The following is a 21,491-nucleotide window of genomic DNA, read 5'->3' on the forward strand; positions in this document are numbered from 1 at the left end:
CGATTGGCCATGCCGAGTGTGGCACGCATCTATAGTCACCCTCCTCGCCGACGAACCCTGGCTTCTTCACCTTTTGGGAGGATCTCTTGTTGCAGGGACCGATCTTCCACCCGAATTTAGGGTCTCTACATTTAACGGCTTGGCTGTTGAAGCCGCCGTACTAAGGGCTTGGAGTTTCTCAGATGCTGTTGTGCAGACCATGATTCGTGCCAGAAAGCCGTTGTCTTCCCGAATTTACAACCGGACCTGGAAGTCCTATTTTAGTTGGTGCTAGCGTCACCAGCTGTCTCCCATTCGTTTCTCATTGCCTTGACTTTTGTCTTTCCTGCAGTCGGGCATGGACTTGGGGCTGGCTCTTAGCTCCCTCAAAGGGCAAGTTTCGGCTCTTTTTATTCTTTTTCATTGGAACTTGGCTTCGCTTTGCACACTCTGCACCCCCTTTCTGTCCTACGTTGAATCCTTGGGATCTTAATCTAGTGCTCAGCACTCTCCAGTCTTCACCGTTTGAGCCTTTGCAGCAGGTGTCTCTTCGCTGTTCTACAAGGTGGCCTTTTTGGTGGCAATCACTTTCCTCCGTAGGGTGTCGGAACTCACGGCTCTTTCCTGTTGGTCGCCCTTCCTGATCCTCCCTCAGGACAAAGTCATCCTTTGCCCAGTTCAGTCCAGTCCTTCCTTCCGAAGGTTGTCTGCATTCCATCTCAATGAAGATATCATTCTACCTTCTTTTTGTCCTGCCCCGTCTGATCCTCGTGAGCAGTTGCTCCACACTCTGTATTTGGTACGAGCCGTTCGCATCTATCTGTTCCAGACGTCGTCTTTCCGGCGGACGCATTCCCTGTTCGTAATTCCAGAGGGGCCAAGACAAGAGCTGGCTCTGTCTAAAACTTCCATTTCCTGATAGATTAGTTTGGCCATTGGGGAAGTGTACTGTGTCAGTAACTGGGTGCCACCCTTCCGGGTTACTGCTTATTCTGCTCGGGCAGTGGGGCCTCTTGAGCAGTGCATCATGGGGCTTTAGGTATGCAAGGGGGCTACCTGGTCGTCTTTGCACACCTTTTCCAAATTTTACAAAAAGCACACACCTTTTGTGTGTTCTGATGCTTCTCTGGAGCATAGAGTTTTACAGATTATCTGATTGGCTGAAGGGTTCTTGTTTATGCCCACCCTTGGGACTGCTCTGTAACATCCCGTGGTCAAACCTGTGTCCCCCAATGAACGGAAGAGAAACAGTTTTTACGGTAAAAATCTAGTTTTTACATACAGAAACATATTGCATGTATGGACAGATTAAAGGTGATGCACACCTGGACATTTCCATTTTTGTTAGATGAACAACAATGAACTGATTGCAGGGTGCTGCTGGAACCCTCAATGATCAGCTATAGTATATGAGAGAACCTGGATGGACATGTTGGATCCTTGTGAGTGAGATGCTCTTTGATGTTACTCTCTATTTTGGCTAATAGATGAGAGTACTGAGTGGGGAATGACCCTCTCATCTTACCAAGGCTCCTGGAGGAGCGGGTAAGGTCAGTCTTGGTAGAGTTTTCACAGATTCCTCCTGTCCACACGGGCACAGAGAGGCATCAGCCCGGAAAGACTTCCACCAGTTCCTTGTTTGATATAAGCCCGGTCCGTTAACGGGATTATATAGGGTAAGAAACCAACCGGTGGTAGCGTATTGCTAGGCCGAAACAAGGACGTGGGGATTAGTGATCGAGATACAAGACAGCACAAGCTAAAATTATATTTAATCGTCTTAAGGGCACACTAGAAATAACACTATACACACAAGGAATGTGGTCTGAGGTTACAAATACAGGTGGTAAGCTACAAACAGGGTTAAGCAGAACAAGTGTCAGTTTACCGGATGGATGAGTCCTTTTGGTTTGTGATGAGTTCTTAGCTGTATTCACATGGAGGGCAGTGATGTCAGCAGGTTGCAGGTCCCTCAACGCATGGCACGATGTGACCCTTCAGAGAAAAGACACGCCTGCTTGCTGGCACAAGCCTTTTAAACTGTAGCTGACCCCTCCTCTTCCCGCCCTGGGAAGGGTCCCCCCCCTCCCTGCTGATCCTGGCAGCTCAATGACCCACAAAACCCTTTAGGCTGGGTTCACACAGGCATTGTGGGAAAAGATGTGGGTGCGTTGCGGGAAAATGCACGATTTTTTCCGCATGAGTGCAAAGCGTTTTAATGTGTTTTTCACGCCCGTGAGAAAAATCGGCATGTTTGGTACCCAGACCTGAACCCGGACTTCTTCACAGAAGTTCGGGTTTGGGATCGGTGTTGTGTAGATTTTATTATTTTCCCTTATAACATAGTTATAAGGGAAAATAATAGCATTCTTAATACAGAATTCTTAGTAAATTAGGGATGGAGGGGTTAAAAAAAATAAAATTAAAATTAAACTCCCTTCATCCACTTGTTCGCGCAGCCCGGCTCGTCTTCTTTCTTCTTCTTTGAGGACCTGGGAGGAAAAGGACCTTTGGTGACGTCACTGCGCTCATCACATGGTCCATTGAAATGAATGGGTCCGGATTCAGTGTGGGTGCAATGCATTCACCTCACGCATTGCACCCACACGGAATTCTCGCCCGTGTGAAAGGGGCCTTAGGGTTCATAGCTACAGACCAGAAGGTCACAGGGAGATGGTTCTGGGACCAACAGACCCGCCTGGGTTCCAGCTACAAGTAGAGTCCAGGCATGGTACCATTATTTAGTTTCTGTGGGGAGATATGTATATCTCCCTTCCCTGGCATCCCACCACCTAACCATGACCACGGGCTTGTTTATAGTGGCTACAGGGTCCCATTAGCAGGGTTCCTGGCTGGCTAAATGGAAGTTTTGTAACTGGTGGACTGCTAGTGGTCCTCTGCCATGGCTGAAAGTAAATAATAATCCATATTCCTCACAGGTTCCCATGGACAACACGATCTCTGGTCATAAAGTGGTAGCGTACATATAGTGTTCTAATTTGTATAATGGTAATGCTTGCATACTAATTTGTGTCTACCCTTGGAACAATGGGGGGAATTTATCATGAGGGAAATTTCTGAAGTCAGTTTTTAGCACATCTGTAAAAATAGCACTTTTGTCTAGAGATGTTACTCCATTTTTTTCACACCACCCACCTACTGGAGTTTGTGCCTTTTTTTTTTTTTTTTTTTTTTTTTTTTTACAGCTAATAGTCTTATTTGATAAATCTTGTATACACATACTTGCTGAGCTAATCATGCTCACTTTCACACACACTTTTCAAAAGTGTCCAGAGCTGTGTAAAATCCAGAAAAGTCACAAAAATGGCAGACGCCAAAATGTGGAGGAAACAAAATGGTTCAGTACTGCTCAACATGGTAAACTGCAGTCCCCGTGTCCACGGTGAAGCAGGCTTGTGCAACTGTTGGCAAAAATTCCAGAAACCGTTATTACGTCATAAAATCCACATTTTTATTTGTGCTTACTGGTACATTAAAAACATGGTTAAAAATGGACATCAATTGTACAAGCTGAATGTACCATGGATGTCCATGTTTAACCATGTTTTAATGTGAGGACAAATTAAAAAGTTCTAGTGGTTACTGGAATTTTGCATAAGCCTACTTGACCAAGAATGTGCCTATATTTCAAGAAGTATTTCTTTAGAAAGAAATGCCAATTTAGAGGAATGTCAGTTGCTTACATTAGCTTGTTCTTTTGACCTGAGGCCTTCTGAAGCTCACCTCCTCTGGTTTGATCCTCTCGTCATCAGTATATGTGTAGAAGATTTCCAGTGGCCCTACAGTCACATACGTCGGCCGTAGGATCCCATAATAAAAATTAATAAAAAAACATATTTTCTGCTGTATCTGGCAAACACGGATCACTAAGCATTATTAAAAAGCTTCATACAATTTTATGAAGCACACTAACATGTGACTCAACGTCAGCAATGTACCCTTCAGGCCACTGCCATACAGTAAGTCGATTTCTATCTAGATCGCCGCTTGAAGGAATTTCTGCAACTTTGAAGGGCACGGTTTTGAAGAATTCATCCATCAGGATGGCAGAGAAGTAGAACATAAACAGTCATTATGGAGGTGTGCAAGAAATGCAGGGGGAGGATTATGAGAGGGTTTGATACACTAACAGTGGTACCAAGCTGTATGTTCTGCCCCCCTCCCCCTCCCCAGTTTAAATTCTTGCATACAAGAAGCCGCAACAAAAAGTATATATTTCCCTTTTTTTTTTTTTTTTCTTTTTTTTTTCTGTTAGATGCTGCTGGCAGTACGGCAGAAGGGTGCTTAGTTGGGCTATTCTTTGTATAACACAGTAAACAGGGGCGACCTTCAAACAATGTCAGGAACAAGCCATTGATATGCTACTATGACATAAGACTGGTTGAAGTCATTACTACTACTACTACTACTACAAGTAGTTTCTGTAGCGTGGCAGATTTATGTTTTAAGGCCTCTTGAACAGAAATGTGTGGGGTTTTTTTTTTTTTCCCAGTTTCCGTTCCGTTTTTTGCCTGTATATGGAACCATTCATTTCAATGGATCCGCAAAAAAAAAACACAAGTTTCTTCATATGCATTTCCGTTCCGTTCAAAGATAGAACAAGTCCTATTATTGTCCGCATAACGGACAAGGATAGTACTGTTCTATCAGGGACCAGCTGTTCCGTTCCGCAAAAAACTGAATGCACACGGCCGTCATCCGTATTTTTTGTGGACCGCAAAATACTGAAAAAGCCATACGGTCGTGGGAAAGGGTCCTAAAGAAACAATAAATCAGCACCATCTCTTCTTCCTTTTTGTTGCTTTTTTATATGCAAAGAACAAAGCGTACAATGTGTAGATATAATAGTCACAAGGTTATACAGGTCATTCGGATAGAACAGGATGAGTCGTTCAGAAATCCATATGGAGATGCTGCAGGCGAGGAATGTGCGCAGGTGCGTGCTGATGCAATGCTCCTCAATGCACAGAAGAAAAAATGCTGAAATATGCTTAACCGGAATAACTTACTACATACTGTATATACGGCTCAAGAAAAAAAGTAACAACATTGCTCACTGATCCCTCGCTGCTGCTGTTCTGATGCTTAGGCTACTTTCACACTCGTCATGGACGGATCCGTTCAGATAATACAACAGCATGCATCTGTTCAGAACGGATCCGTTTGTATTATCTTTAATATAGCCAAGACGGATCTGTCTGGAACACCATTGAAAGTCAATGGAGGACGGATCCGTTTTCTATTGTGCCATTTTCTGTCAGAGAAAACTGATCTGTCTGCATTGACTTACATTGTGTGTCAGGACGTTTGGCTCAGTTTCATCAGACGGACACCAAAATGCTGCAAGCAGCGTTTTGGTGTCCGCCTCCAAAGCGGAATAGAGGCTGAACGGAGGCAAACTGATGCATTCTGAGGGGATCCTTTTCCATTCAGAATGCATTAGGGCAAAACTGATCTGTTTTGGACTGCTTTTGAGACCTGAACGGATCTCACAAACGGAAAGCCAAAACGCGAGTGTGAAAGTAGACTACTGATCCCTCTCCACTTCCTGCTCCAGTGCTCCTATCTCCACATGCAAGAAGTTCCTGGAGATGCCTGGGGTGCGTCACTGCTGCAGCCAATCACTAGCTTAGTGGCCATCTCCTGCCACTCTCTTTGAGTCATATAACATTCGTAGGGCTAATGGGAATCGCAGAACACCCATACCATCTGTTTTGTGGTTTATTATTGCCCATTTCCTTGAATAGGATGAAGCATGGGTAAAAATAATAAATGACCAATCCGCATTTAACTACATACTGATCATGCATTGTACATGTACGCGTATGATACTGAGCTTTAATCCAGAGCGCTGTGCATGTAGTCGGGGGGTTTAAAACCTCTACAATCCACCAGAAGTAGGTCGGGTGCCTAGGCTCTGTATTGCGGTTTCTGGTTGCCCCTTTTCTGTGTACATTGCACTCAATGAGTGCTGTGCAGTGAAAAGAGGAAACTGTAAGGCCACGTCCTCTATTAGAGCTGGCGATCACATGGTTGTTGGCTCTTCTCTGGCCACAGCAGAACTTCTGGGTCTTAGCAGACCCAGATCAGCTCCACATGTGTATAAAGCCCCCAAAACGGTTGTATATATAAAAATGACCGGTACAGCATAGAGATTTTAATCATTTATTTTGGTGTACATTTGCAGAAGTACAGAATAAAGGGCTATAGTTTGAAAAAAAATTAATAAATAAAAAAGTAACTTATTTTTTTGTACTTTTATTCCTAAAAAGTTTTCCCAACAACATTAGAATTAAAATCTATAAAGCATATTCATAAAGAGCACTTTATCATGTAATAAAAATGATTTTTGTGAGGCTACTTTCACACCTGCGTTTAGGTGCGATCCGTCTGGTATCTGCAGAGACGGGTCCGCACCTAAAATGCAAACGCTTGTATCCGTTCAGAACAGATCCGTTTGCTTTACAATGAACAAAAAATGCAAACGGATCCGTTTTGACTTACACTGAAAGTCAATGGGGGACGGATCTGTTTTAAATTGCACCATATTGTGTCAGTGAAAACGGATCCGTCCCCATTGACTTACATTGTAAGTCAGGACGGATCTGTTTGGCTCTGCATCGTCAGGCGAACATAAAAACACTGCAGGAATGGAGGCTGAACGGAGGCAAACTGATGCATTCTGAACAGATCCTTATCCATTCAGAATGCATTGGGGCTAAACTGATCCGTTTTGGGTCGCTTGTGAGAGCCCTGAAACGGATCTCTTAAGCGGACCCAGAAACGCCAGTGTGAAAGTAGCCTAACCCAACGAATAAATTGTGTGCAAACGCACAAAAAAAGTGTCTGATCATTGAAGGGGTAGTCTCACTTCAGCAAAATGAAGTTTATTATGTACAGAAAGTTAATACAAGGCACTTACTAATGTATTATTATTGTCCATATTGTCTCCTTTGCTGCCTGGATTCATTCTTCCATTACATTATACACTGCTCGTTTCCATGGTTACGACTACCCTGCAATCCATCAGTGGTGGACGTGCTTGCACACTACTTGAAAAAGCACCAGTCTATATGTGCTCTCACAGTCCCGGGCTCCAGAGTGACTGGTGCTTTTTCCTATATTGTGCAAGCATGATGACCACTGATAGATTGTAGGGTGGTCGTAACCATGGAAACGAGCAGTGTGTAATCTGATGGAAAAATCAATCCAGCCAGCAAAGAAGGCAATATGGACAATCACAATACATTAGTAAGTGCCTTGTATTAACTTTATCTACAAGATAAAAGCCATTTGTTGAAGTGAGACAACCCTTTAAGGGCTTCTCAGGCCTGGTCATTAAAGGGCATCTGTGAACAGGATCAACCCTATTAAACCACCCATATTGCCTGGTAGGGCTGCCCCAGCCTATTGAAAACATACTTTTTTTTATTTTTTTATTTTAAATCTATACAAATTAGCCCCCAGCTGCACCTTAGCTCTGCTTCAGTGGACACCCCCCCCCCCTTCCACCTGGATGCCTGGCCCTGTCAATCAAGTGGAGGGGGAGTGTCCAGGGAAGCAGTGTGGAAGACGTAATTAGCACTGAGTGGCTAGGGCCCTCGTTTGGTACACTTAATACCTAATTTGCGTATTTTTATGAACACTTATTTCTCCTAATCAAAGCAACCGATCAGGGTAAGAAAGGTAGGTTTTTACTAGCAGGGTCAGCCCTACTAAGTTTGAGGTTACAGCTACATGGCGACATGTGTTGCGTGACTTTTTGATGCTGAAAAGTCACGTGACATTTTTTGTAATAATAGTCAATGGTGTCACAATGCATCACCATAGTGTGGCCGCTCCCTTCATTTCTAAGAGCGTTCCGGAGATGAAGCTGAGTACAGCGCTCGCCTAGCTCCGAAATTCTCATAGAAATAAATTGAGCAGCTGCACATATATGTGACCGACCGCTCAGATAATTTTAGGGAGGCTGTATGGGGCCCATGATCTGTGGGGGTCCCAGCGGTAGGACCCCCACCAATACAATAGTTATCTCCTATCTAGTGTTGAGCAAACTTGTATCTCTATCTAAGAATTCCATTATGGATTCCGCTACCAAACGACCATAACTTATGGTCCGTGGTAGCAGAATCCATAACTGAATTAATAGATAACCCAACCCTTGTACGCCGAACTTGAAACGCAAAGCTCACTCATCCCTACTCCTGTCCTGTGGATAGGAGATAACAACCGGAGTACTCCTTTTAATCTTTTTTTTTTTTTTTTTTTTTTTTTTTTTTTTTTTTACCTTTTTACAGCTTTGCACAGCACCAGCTTCTGGTGTGAATGCAGCCACACTCGGGATGCTTTTGTTTATTACCTTTTTGTGTGTTGTAGCTATGAGCAAGATGAGCTTTTACTGTGATGTGTAGCTGAGAAGGTATTTAGGGTCTGATATGGTTTCTCCTAACACCATATAGGTGTATGTCCGCCGTCCTATACTGCAGTGTTGTGAGCTTAAAGAGGACCTTTCACCTAAAAAAAAAAAATTTAAACTAAGACTATAGCGTTACTTACATGCCCCCATGATATCTTGAACGTTAATTCTTTTTTCATTCTGTGCCCCTGTTTGTCCGCTATGTCCCCCAGAATAATTCCCGCCGTTTATGCTAATGAGCCAGCCTCAAATGGGCTGGCTTTAAAAGTTCTCCCAGTCGTGCCTTCCATCTTCTCCCTGGCACGGAGCGCATCCAATCAGCGCGCTCCGCTCTTAGCCAGGGAGAAGACGCTCCAGTTCTCGCGAGACTTCAGAGAACTGGAGCGATTTCGTCTATCCAGCGGGAATTATTCTGGGGGGCATAGCGGACAAACGGGGGCACAGAATGAAAAAAGAATTAACGTTCAAGAAATCATGGGGGCATGTAAGTAACGCTATAGTCTTAGTTTAATTTTTTTTTTTTAGGTGAAAGGTCCTCTTTAATTCTGCATTATTGATGTCTAGGGCTTTGTGCTTGAATGTGCACACAGAAAGCAGGTTTGTAGGGAAATATAGAGTGGATGTGAGGAGTAATAGTGCAGGTTTTAACAGATTTTTCTTTTCTCCTTAGGCAGATGAATTAGATGGAGAGATTGATCTTCGAACTTGTACTGACGTGCCTGAATTTGCTGTACAGAGGAATTATGGATTCCAGATTCATGTGAGTTTAACATTAAAAATTCTACTGGAATTGGGCTACTTTCACACTGGCGTTTTGGCTTTCCGTTTGTGAGATCCGTCATGGGCTCTCAAGCGGTCCAAAACAGATCAGTTTTGCCCTAATGCATTCTGAATGGAAAAGGATCCGCTCAGAATGCATCAGTTTGCCTCCGTTCAGTCACCATTCCGCTCTCTGGAGGCGGACACCAAAACGCTTCCTGCAGTGTTTTTCTGTCCGTCCTGGGATGCACAGCGAGACGGATCCGTCCTGACACACAATGTAAGTCAATTGGGACGAATACGTTTTCTCTGACACAATAGAAAACTGATCCGTCCCCCATTGCCTTTCAATGGTGTTCATGATGGATCCGTCTTGGCTATGTTAAAGATAATACAACCGGATCCGTTCGTGACTGATGCATGCGGTTGTATTATTGTAATGGATGCGCTTTTGCAGATCCATGATGGATCCACAAAAAAACACTAGTGTGAAAGTAGCCTTAGTTGTTCATATTATGTCAATGTAATACATTATTTTATGTACCGGTAGGTGTTTGCTGACAGTAAAAATGAAGCCACTAGAGGGGAGGTTTATTAACTCTACGCCAGTTAACTATTGTCAAAAAGTTTTATAAACCAAGGGTTTGCAACTTTTTGAACGCCAGTTGCACAAAAGGCATTTTTACACTACCCTTTGTCGCTTTCATATTACACAAGATAAACCCTTAAAATAAAACTTAGCGGCACATGTATTAAGATCAACGTTTTAGATGCCTGTCTTAATAAACCTCTAAGCTTACCGCTTTCTAGCTGTCTTACATTTAGACCTTTTTCTACGTCTAAAACAGGTGTCGAAAATGATGAATGAGATGGCCTACCGGCCCATCCCCTTCCTCGCCCGTGCCACGTCCACCATTTTAGACCTGGCGTGAGCAGGGAGAAATTGCAGATTGCGGAGCAACTAACCATTGCGCTACAATCTGCACCTGACATCCTCCTAATATAGGTGTATTTCAGGTTATTAAATGACCCCCTTAGATTTTATGATTACCGGTTAAAAAAAACACGAATTGGTGATAACCCATAGATCAATAGTACGATGAAACCAGATGTCAATGGGCACATAGAGAAATAACAGCCACCAGGGATTGCACTGAGCAGCTCCGATGCCTCCTTGTGCACTGAAGCAGGATTACATAACCGTTTCATTAGTTAAACGACCTACAGTTGCAAGAAAAAGTATGTGAACCCCATTAGAATGATATGGATTTCTGCACAAATTGGTCATAAAATGTGATCTGATCTTCATCTAAGTCACAACAATAGACAATCACAGTCTGCTAAACTAATAACACAAAGAATTAAACGTTACCATGTTTTTATTGAACACACCATGTAAACATTCACAGTGCAGGTGGAAAAAGTATGTGAACCCCTAGACTAATGACATCTCTGAGAGCTAATTGGAGTGAGGTGTCGGCCATCTGGAGTCCAATCAATGTGATGAGATTGAAGGTGTTGGTTACAGCTGCCCTGCCCTATAAAAACACACACCAGTTCTGGGTTTGCTTTTCACAAGAAGCATTGCCTGATGTGAATGATGCCTCACACAAAAGAGCGCTCAGAAGACCTACGATTAAGAAATGTTGACTTTCATAAAGCTGTAAAGGGTTATAAAAGTACCTCCAAAAGCCTTGCTGTTCATCAGTCCACGGTAAGACAAATTGTCTATAAATGGAGAAAGTTCAGCACTGCTGCTACTCTCCCTAGGAGTGGCCGTCCTGTAAAGATGACTGCAAGAGCACAGCGCAGTCTGCTCAGTGAGGTGAAGAAGAATCCTAGAGTAGAGTTGTTGCGATACCAAATTTTTTATTCTATTTCGATACCATAAAAAAGTATTTTGATACAATTCGATACCATGCGAAAAAAATAAACCAAAAAAGCCACGTGCATTCCGCATTTTAAAAAATAGCGAATCGCGCAGTTTTTATTTATTTTCTGTTCCGGCGTTTACCGCATTCATTATTTTTTATATATACAGTGTGTATGTGTGTGTATGTATGTATGTGTGTGTGTATATATATACATACTGGCTGGCTGCCGTGGTAACTGATCAGAAGCTGCCACTGCCACCAATGAAGAGGAGCAGAGGGGACCCTGTGGCCACTGCCACCAATGATTTTAATACTGAGGAGGGGAGGAGGCGCACTGCGCCACCAATGATAATTACCCCTTAATACAGGAAGTGGGCGCCAGCAGCAGATCAGCGACAGTTAACCCCTCAGGCGCCGCACCTGAGGGGTTAACTACAGCTGATCGCAGCTCCCTGTCAGAGGCAGGGTGGAGGCTATGCCATTCTGCTGCCGGCACCTGCCTCCTGTATTCAAGGTTAAAGACCACCTTATATGTGTCCGGACTTTAAGTATTAGGCTACACAGAGTGGCGCCCAGAGATGTCCCAGCACTTACTATTATTCCTGGGCGCTGCTGCGTTCGACCCGCTGTGTGCCTGTGCCCCATTACTGTCTCCTGCTCCATATGCTAATTACTATGGAGCAATGGGGAGGAGACATCGGCTTCTCTCCTGGACGTTCCTTCTCCCTGCGCTGCGATTGGACAGCGCTACAGCGCAGGGAGAAGGAACGTCCAGGAGAGAAGCTGATGTCTCCTCCCCATTGCTCCATAGTAATTAGCATATGGAGCAGGAGACGGTAATGGGGCGCGGGCGAACGGGCGCCCAGGAATAATAGTAAGTGCAGGGACATTTCTGGGCGCCTCTCTGTGTAGCCTAATACTTAACAAAGTCCTTGCGCCCGCCCCTCTCTCCGTTCATTGGTGGCAGCGGCACAGGGGGAGGGAGAGACTGCTTCCTTCTCCCCTGTGCTGCTGAGGGAACATAAGTGCGCTGACAGCAGCGTGCTCATGTTCAGAAATACTAGACTGCGCAGCTCAGTATCGAAAAAATTAAAATCCCGGTATCATATAGATTCCAGGACAAAAGTATCGATTGGGTATGGAAATTTAGATACCTGCAACAACCCTATCCTAGAGTGTCAGCTAAAGACTTACAAAAGTCTCTGGCATATGCTAACATCCCGGTTAGTGAATCTACAATACGTAAAACGCTAAACAAGAATGGATTTCATGGGAGGATACCACAGAGGAAGCCACTGCTGTCCAAAAAAAACATTGCTGCACGTTTACAGTTTTCACATGAGCACCTGGATGTTCCACAGCAGTACTGGCAAAATATTCTGTGGACAGCTGAAACCAAAGTTGAGTTGTTTGGAAGAGGCACAGCACACCAACATCAAAACCTCATCCCAACTGTGAAGTATGGTGGTGGGGGCATCATGGTTTGGGGCTGCTTAGCTGAGTCAGGGCCTGGACGGATTGCTATCATCGAAGGGAAAATGAATTCCCAAGTTTATCAAGACAATTTGCAGGAGAACTTAAGGCCATCTGTCCACCAGCTGAAGCTCAACAGAAGATGGGTGTTGCAATAGGACAACAAACCAAAGCATAGAAGTAAATCAACAACAGAATGGTTTAAACAGAAGAAAATACACCTTATGGAGTGGCCCAGTCAGAGTCCTGACCTCAACCCGATTGAGATGCTGTGACATGACCTCAAGAAAGCGATTCACACCAGACATCCCAAGAATATTGCTGAACTGAAACAGTTCTGTAAAGAGGAATGGTGAAGAATTACTCCTGACCGTTGTGCACGTCTGATCTGCAACTACAGGAAACGTTTGGTTGAAGGTATTGCTGCCAAAGGAGGTTCAACCAGTTATTAAATCCAAGGGTTCACATACTTTTTCCACCTGCACTGTGAATGTTTACATGGTGTGTTCAATAAAAACATGGTAACATTTAATTCTTTGTGTGTTATTAGTTTAAAGGGGTTCTGCAGTTTGTTTTAACTGATGATCTATACTCTGGATAGATCATCAGCTTCTGATCAGCTGTTTGGGAAGGCAGCGGCGCTCCAGCAGCGTTGCGGCCTTCTCACTGTTTACCGCTGGCCCACTGACGTCACGACTAGTATCAACTAGCACTAGAGCTTAGCCCTGCCCACACTAGTTGATACTAGTCGTGACATCAGTGGGCCGGCGGTGAACGGTGAGAAGGCTGCGGCGCTGCTGGAGCGCCGCTGCCTTCTCAAACAGCTGATCGGCGGGGGTCCCGGGTGTCGGACCCCCGCCGATCATCAGTTAAAACAAAGTGCAGAACCCCTTTTAAGCAGACTGTGATTGTCTATTGTTGTGACTTAGATGAAGATCAGATCACATTTTATGACAAATTTGTGCAGAAATCCATATCATTCCAAAGGGTTCACATACTTTGTCTTGCAACTGTATATGCAGGGGTGGACCCAGGACCACAATGTTCTTTCCGTCCAGTGTCCTTCAGCAACCCCTGCTTACAAGTGGAGTAACTGTCCCAACAGGGGTCACCCCATTTCTCAGTGGCTTAACCCTGCGCTATACATACATAGCCCTCTAGAAAGATTACTTTGTTCATAGTCCCATAGTTTACCATATGGTAATTGGTTCATCAGGAGACGAAAGTGCCCCTTCATGATGTATTGGCGTCTGTTCCTGGAGTGGAGCCCATGGCTGACCCCCTCCTTCTGTTAGCATTTTCCGTCAGTCTTTAGTATGGGAGAAGCTGGATTTGCTAAATACTCTAACCACTGCGCAAGCGCTACTCCTCTAAGCATATATGGTATATACCTTGTACAACATCTGGAGGCCCCCGGGAACACCATACAGACTAACTTGGGCATGTGTGAGATATCACAATTACACATAACCCTTAAATTCATATTAGCATGACAAGTGGCACCTATGCAATTAATATCCAGCAATTCTGATGTTGCTAGACCCTCCACTCACAGAAATATAGAAGAAATTGACCCCTCTCAGGCCAATACAGTTTAGGCTACTTTCACACTAGCGTTCGTCGGTCCGCTCGTGAGCTCCGTTTGAAGGAGCTCACAAGCGGACCCGAACGCAGCCGTCCAGCCCTGATGCAGTCTGAATGGAGCGGATCCGCTCAGACTGCATCAGTCTGGCGGCGTTCAGCCTCCGCTCCGCTCGCCTCCGCACGGACAGGCGGACAGCTGAACGCTGCTTGCAGCGTTCGGGTGTCCGCCTGGCCGTGCGGATCCGTTCAGACTTACAATGTAAGTCAATGGGAACGGATCCGCTTGAAGATGTCACCATATGGCTCAATCTTCAAGCGGATCCGTCCCCCATTGACTTTACATTGAAAGTCTGAACGGATCCGCGCAGGCTACTTGCGCACTTGCGAATTTTTTTAAAGTTATTAATGCAGACGGATCCGTACTGAACGGAGCCTCCGTCTGCATTATTATGAGCGGATCCGTTCAGAACGGATCCGCCCGAACGCTAGTGTGAAAGTAGCCTTAGTTGCAGTCTTCCATATGTCTGACACAACTCGTAGTCTAAATAGCTAGGTTGGCCCCTTAAATGAAACCATTAAAGTCCCTTGCCACTTTCCAAAAAGGGGACGTTTCGTGGGGGCATTGGCCCCAGCAGATTTATAATTTTCGCTAGTTTTCCGGGGTGATTACTGAAATTTTACCCAGATCTTGTAGATTGGCGTAGATTTAATTCTAGGCCTGCATGCTGTCAGTGGTTTCACTTCATCTATGACAAGGTGTGCGCCAGTTTGTAACTTAAGAGCGACCTCTGGTGGTCAGTGTTGAGAAATCTCCCCCTAGATGTTTTTGTTAGATTTCTCTCTTACCAGTCCGCAGTATACAATACCTTACCCGCTGTTTGGCAGTAATCCTATAAGGCTCCGATCCCTATACCATCAAGGCTTTGTGACTTCTTATTTCATCTGATCACATCACTGGGTGGTGATGCTTGTACTAAACAGAATTCTCTTCTTACTCTTAGACAAGGGAAGGTGTATTCACACTTTCCGCCATGACATCTGGTATAAGGAGAAACTGGATCGAAGCATTGAGAAAAAATGTCCACCCTGTTTCTATCCCTGATGTGACAAAGTAAGCCACTGTGTTGCTTTAGATCTTCTGTTATGGTTACTTAATTTATATTATCAGAAATATATAAGAGTAAATGTAATGTATGGAGAATCTTTTGACAAGATGAACCCCCTTAAGTTAAAGGGGTTGTCCAATGAAAAATATTGTACAGTTTTCAAACCAGCACCTGGATCTGAATACTTTTTTGTAATTCTATGTAATTTAAAAATTAAATTACCGCCACCTGCTGTTTTTATATTTTTTATTTCTTTGTCCGGTTTAGGGTACTTTCACACTAGCGTTTTTCTTTTCCGACGCTGAGTTCCGTCCTAGGGGATCAAATCCGGAAAAGAACTCATCAGTTTTATCCTAATGCATTCTGAATGGAGAGTAATCTGCTCAGGATGCATCAGGATGTCTTCAGTTCAGTCTTTTTAACTGATCAGGCTTTTCAGAAAACCGTAGCATGTTGTATTTTTACCTCCAGCCAAAAATCCTGAACACTTTGACTGAACGCCGGATCAGGCCTTTTTCCCATTGACTTGCATTAACGCCGGATCCGGCGCCGTGTGTTCAGTCAAACCGGATCCGGCTTTTGCATGTTAAACCCGAAAAATGTGAGAAAAAAAAAGTTTAAGTCCATAAATGGCGGATCTGTTTTTTCCAATGCATTTTTACATTGTAATCAAAATCCTGATCAGGATTAAAATGTAATCCGTTTTCACACGTTTTTCCGGATCCGGCGGGCAGTTCCGGTGTCGGAATTGAACGCCGGAATTAAACAACGCTAGTGTGAAAGTAGCCCTACTGAGAAGGCCACACAAGGTCAGTTTCATTCTTCAACTGCCTCCTGAGCTGTGTTAGGGAAAGAGCTGCAGCAGAAAGGACATGCCCCCCCCCCCAGCTACAGCAGAAAGGACACCCCCCCCCCCCCCCCGAGCTACAGCAGAAAGGACACGCCCCTTGAGCTGTCCACTTGATATAGATCTAGCAGAGCAATAAATGTGGAGATCTCTGGGCTGGTTCTAGCTTTGTTAGACTCTCTCTGATTTTCAGTTTTTTACATTAGTCATAGGATAACCTCTATAAATTAAATGCTATTTTATTTATTGTAGATAAAGATTTGTGCTGATTTTTATATTTTAATACATATTTATAGTGATGAGAGCTCAGTTTTTCTGATACAGAACTCTAAGGGGGAGAGTTATCATCTCCCTATGCCAGTTTTCTGGCTAAAGTCACAAAGCTCATGTCCGCAACTTTTTAAACGCCACTGTGACTACATTCATTCTCAGGTGACATTTCTACACAGTCCTCGCCACTTTCTGGGCAGGGGGCATGCCCAGCACATGTATCTTATTTTACACCATTTTTCTGGTGTAAATGAAAACTGAAATCTAGAGCAGCTGAGACCGGCCCAGATTTCAGTTTAGGCACAGACTGCTGCATGTTGCACCTAATTTATGATGAAGCCTGTGTCTGGCCATAAGTTAAGCGCATCCTCTGGCCGTGCAGGGGATATATTCTTGTCAGTTTTGCTGCATGGGGAAACTCCGTAGAGACAAAACCCGTAAAACTGTGGTGGAATAGCGTTTTTTATTTATTCTTTTCCAATTCCTTTCCACTACATTATATGCCATATTACATGGTGGCATTAGAAAGTACAACTTGTCCTGCAAAAAGCCCTCATACAACTATGTGAATGGAAAAATTAAAAAGTTTTATGTCTCGGGGAAGGCATGGAAGTAAAATCAAAACTCAAACTGGAAAAAAAAACTCCATTATCCAAGGGGTTAAAGACCAAATTCAGAATATCACAGGATACAGCTCATTGCTGGAAATGAGCAAAGCAAATGCTAAGGAGTTGTCCAAGGCAACCAATCCTTCCAGTTTTCATTATTCAAAAGCTCTTTGGCAAATTAATAAGTTACCCCATTTCTGAAGTCCCCCAGGTGTGTTTACCAGCATATATGACGACACTGGTCTCAACAGTCACCTACCATACTGAAGACACCCTGGAAGAAACTGGAAACCCCTTTTAACATGTTTGAATGGCGAAGGCAAATTCAGTTCACCAGTTAAAGGGAATCTGTCAACCACGAAGCACTCCCGAAACGCGAGTATGCAGTGCATAGTGTAAGTGGCGCACAGTCCGGCTGTGTGATTTTTATCTTCATACTTGCATTCTGACACTGGTCTGACAAGCCAGCAGTAAAATGCAGTGAGAGGACTCCTGAGCTCATGCACATAATGGAGAGGAGTCCTGTCAATGTATTTTACTGCTGGTTTCTGGGAGCACAGTGTCAGAGTGCAAGTTATTCTGAAAATAAAAATTACATAATCTGACTTGGCATCACATACTAGTTTGGGTGGGGGGGGGGGGGGGGTTGTGTAGTTGACAGATTCCCTTTAATTGTTATGGCACATAGAGGGCCTTCTATTAGCTACAGAGTGCTGCAAACAGTAGCTCTTGGTGTGACGTCAGTGTATTACACAGATGCCCATTGATTTTGTATGTCTCTTTATAGGCTGTCTGAGAGCAATAAGGAGAATACATTCGTTCCCACACGGCAGAATCCAAGGCCGGAAGAACTCCGGCTTGGCTCAGAAGTCAGAACGAGAAAAGTGGAGCTGTCAGCATCTCGACAAGGTTCCTTTGATTATGTGGAATTGTCTCCACTGTCCCCAGGAGAGGAGCGGGATCAGCGATCGGAGGAGCGCAGACGCTGGTTTGAAGCTCCCCCTGGAGGAGACTCCTCTTCTGCACGTCGTATCACACAGACGCCAGTCACAGAGGAGCAAAAACAACGCCTCAGCGAGGACATTGAGGCTAAATGGAAGGAACTGGAGAGGCTACCCTTGCGAGAGACAAAACAGACGCCGCTTACATGTTTGCTTGGTGGAAGCCGAGGCAAAACTGGGGGAGAAAACACAGCAGCACTTGAAAAACAGGTATGTACACAGCATGTCAGATTCTATTGTTTCCATTGTGCATATTACCTGCGCTTTTTACAAGATTTCATGACTGGTTTGTACAGGTGGAATACATGGGACCTGTCCATGGTCATCCTAGTATATATCCTGTCCATAGAGAGGAACCAGTCAATAAACTCTGTATGGATGTCATGTATACAGGCAAAACCTCCCTGCAGCCTTGAACCCTGGCCACATGTGGACCGTATATTTTCTGCCAGCTCGCTTTTGATGGGAATCGTTGGCACTTGTAGCAAGAAATAAACATGTCCTATAAAAGTGTGAATGCAGCCTGGGTTAATGCATTAGATGGCCTTGACCATTTTAATCCAGAACCCCAGAGAATCTGATGGAACAGAACCGTGATGCCAGTGTGAACAGATCCTTACTTTAGTTATCAGGAGTAGGGGGTTTAGTTGAATAAATGACTCTGCATTCCCATATCTAGATACAGAGTTTAAAGATGCAACTGGAGAAGGCTCAGAAGGGAGGAGGCGAGGCGGCGTTACCCAACGGTTACATATCTCAGGTAAGTCCCACATGGACCATAAGAGGTCTGTTTCCTTTACTTCTCCTTTGTTTTGTTGGTATGTGACTGCAAGTGTCTAACAGAGACTGGGGCAAATTTATCAAAGTCATACTTTTATGTTGCAATTATAAGTTGGCAGAATTATGCAAATTTCACCAAATTTATCAAAACTGTAAAGTGGTGTAACAAGTTTCTCCCTTACACCACATCATGGCTGGCGTACTGTACACCATTATGAGCATGTCCATAATGAGTTGTTAAGACATGCACAAAATAGTAGTTCTGGAATTTTTTCTCGAATTCATTCTGACAAGTAGGGTTCAGTAGAAGAGCTTCCTTACCTCACCTATGGGAAAAGATTTAGGCTGTCAAATTGAAAGAGATTTTATATACAATAAATGACAGGCACAATATTCACAACTAATGACTGACGATTTTCCGGGGCTTTTCTGGGGCCCCTGTCAGAGAAGAGCTCCAATGTTCATTCATTCTTCAAGTATGTTGGGCAGTTTATTGTATTGGGAATACCGCATAGACGCCCTCACAGATTACTGACAACAGCGCCACCTGGTGCTATAAGTAAGGAAAAAAAGTTGTCAAGTATGTGTCAATAGTTCACTGGCAACCGCTGTGTTTTGACTTTTACCCTCTTCAGGGGGTTTACCACAAATTGCATGCATCGCCTATCCACAGGTTAGGTGATAAATGTGTAAATTCTCGGATCCATCTGCTAGAACCTATACCAGACACTAGAGTTTCCCATAGCTCCTCATCACACGACCACAGAGAACAGGAGTTTGAATAGTGGGCAGTCGAGTATGCAGCTGAGCACAGCGGTAGTATGTTACATCTTCCAAGCCTTTCTGCTGCTGTCTTCCATTTTTGGCTGCTTTCTTTTCATAAGGAAAGTAACAACATTAAGGTAGAAATAGCCAAGTTTCTGGCCTTAATTATGGCAACCAGAAAGCCTCTCTTACTACATGAGGTTAGAATCCATGTAATCTATGCACATCCCGTATAATCACAATTCTGTTAGGCTACTTTCACATTAGCGTTCCTTGTGGCTCCGTCATGGATCTACAAAAACACTTTTTGTTACCATAATACAACCGTATGCATCCGTTATGAACGGATCCGGTTGTATTATGTCTTCTATAGCCATGACGGATCCATCATGAATATCATTGAAAGTCAATGGGGGGATGGATCCGTTTTCTATTGTCAGAGAAAACCGATTCATCCCCATTGACTTGCATTGTGTGCCAGGACAGATCCGTCTTGCTCAGCACCACATGGCGGACAGAAAAACGCTGCAGGCAGTGTTTTGGTGTCCGCCTCCAGAGCGGAATGGAGACTGAACGGAGGCAAACTGATGCATTCTGAGCGGATCCTTTTCCATTCAGAATACATTAGGGCAAAACGGATCCGTTTTGGACCGCTTGTGAGAGCCCTGAACGGATCTCGGAAACTGAAAGCCAAAACGCGAGTGTGAAAGTAGCCTTACCTGTAAGCACATCATCCACCCTATAGTCTTTTATTGTATATTACAGGAGGCATGTGAACACAGTCTCTCTCAGATGGAGAACTCGCACAAGCAGCTTTTGTCTGAGCTCCAGAGACACCATGATTGGGAGATCCAGAGACTGCGACAAGAGAAGGATCAGCTGTTGGCAGAGGAAGCTGCAGCTACAGCATCTGGTAGGGAAAGGGACAAAGCCTTAGGCCTCATGCACACGACCATATGTATTTTGTGGTCCGCAAAAGATGGATCTGCAAAAAATACGGATGAAGTCCGTGTGCATTCCGTATTTTGCGGAATGGAACAGCTGGCCCCTAATAGAACAGTACTACCCTTGTCCGTAATGCAGACAATAATAGGACATGTTCTATTTTTTTGCGGAATGGAAATACGGAAACGGAATGCACACGGAGTACCTTCCTTTTTTTTTTTCTTTTTTTTTTCGGACCCATTGAATGAAATGGTTCCACATACGGTCCTCAAAAAAAAAAGCGGAATGGACACACAATGAAAATACGTTCGTGTGCATGAGGCCTTAGGCCTCTTGCACACAAACGTGTGCCTGTGGCCGTATTGTGGCCCGCATACTCACTTGAATGGGTCCGCAATCACGGAGATGCGGAACGGAAGCATGGATTGGAACCCCACAGAAGCACTACGGAGTGCTTCCGTGGTGTTTCTGTCCGTGCCTCCGCACCACAAAAACATAGGGCTTGTTCTATTTTTTATTTATTTTTTGCGGTGCGGACGAATCACGGACACATTCAAGTTTAATGGGTCTCGATCCGTCCCGGCCGTTGCACGGACGTTGCCCGTGCATTGGGGATCGCAAATTGCGGTCCCCAATGCAGGGAACAGATGCACAACGTTCGTGTGCAAGAGGCCACAGGGTCCATTCACAGGTCCGCAACTTGGGTCCGGATATGTTGCACAATTTTGCGGACCAATTCATTTTTAATGGGGCCGAAACAGATGCTATGTGCTGTCTGCTTCCGCAATTCCGTTCCTAATAAAAATAGTCCTATTCTGCGGACAAGAAAAGGCTTTTTCTATTATAGTGCCGGCAATATGCGGTCCACGAAATGCGGAACGCACATTGCCGGTGTCTGTGTTTTGCAGATCCGCAAAACACCTATGGACGTGTGAATGGACCCTTAGACTGATGTACAGCATGTGCGCTTTCTTTTATTGCAAGTTTTACTGATCAAGATCTAAGGGGTCTTAGGCTGGGCCACCAACTTTTCACATAAAAACTGCTCTCCTGCTCTAATAGC

At 44.3% G+C, this 21,491-nt stretch overlaps 1 protein-coding gene across 4 annotated transcripts in view; it reads left to right on the forward strand.

Annotated features, from left to right (window-relative positions):
- The window catches only part of LOC122943922 (TRIO and F-actin binding protein), a 45,946-nt gene that overhangs the window by 11,946 nt on the left and 12,509 nt on the right, over window positions 1-21,491 (forward strand). For all 4 annotated transcript variants that reach the window (XM_044302056.1, XM_044302054.1, XM_044302055.1 and 1 more), the window contains 5 exons: window positions 9,087-9,176; window positions 15,108-15,217; window positions 17,725-18,148; window positions 18,618-18,698; window positions 20,249-20,396. In XM_044302056.1, coding sequence (XP_044157991.1) covers window positions 9,087-9,176; window positions 15,108-15,217; window positions 17,725-18,148; window positions 18,618-18,698; window positions 20,249-20,396 — 853 coding nt within the window. The remainder of the gene's footprint in view (window positions 1-9,086; window positions 9,177-15,107; window positions 15,218-17,724; window positions 18,149-18,617; window positions 18,699-20,248; window positions 20,397-21,491) is intronic.

Source organism: Bufo gargarizans, chromosome 7 (assembly GCF_014858855.1).
Source record: "Bufo gargarizans isolate SCDJY-AF-19 chromosome 7, ASM1485885v1, whole genome shotgun sequence".
In the NCBI taxonomy this organism is placed as follows: domain Eukaryota; kingdom Metazoa; phylum Chordata; class Amphibia; order Anura; family Bufonidae; genus Bufo; species Bufo gargarizans.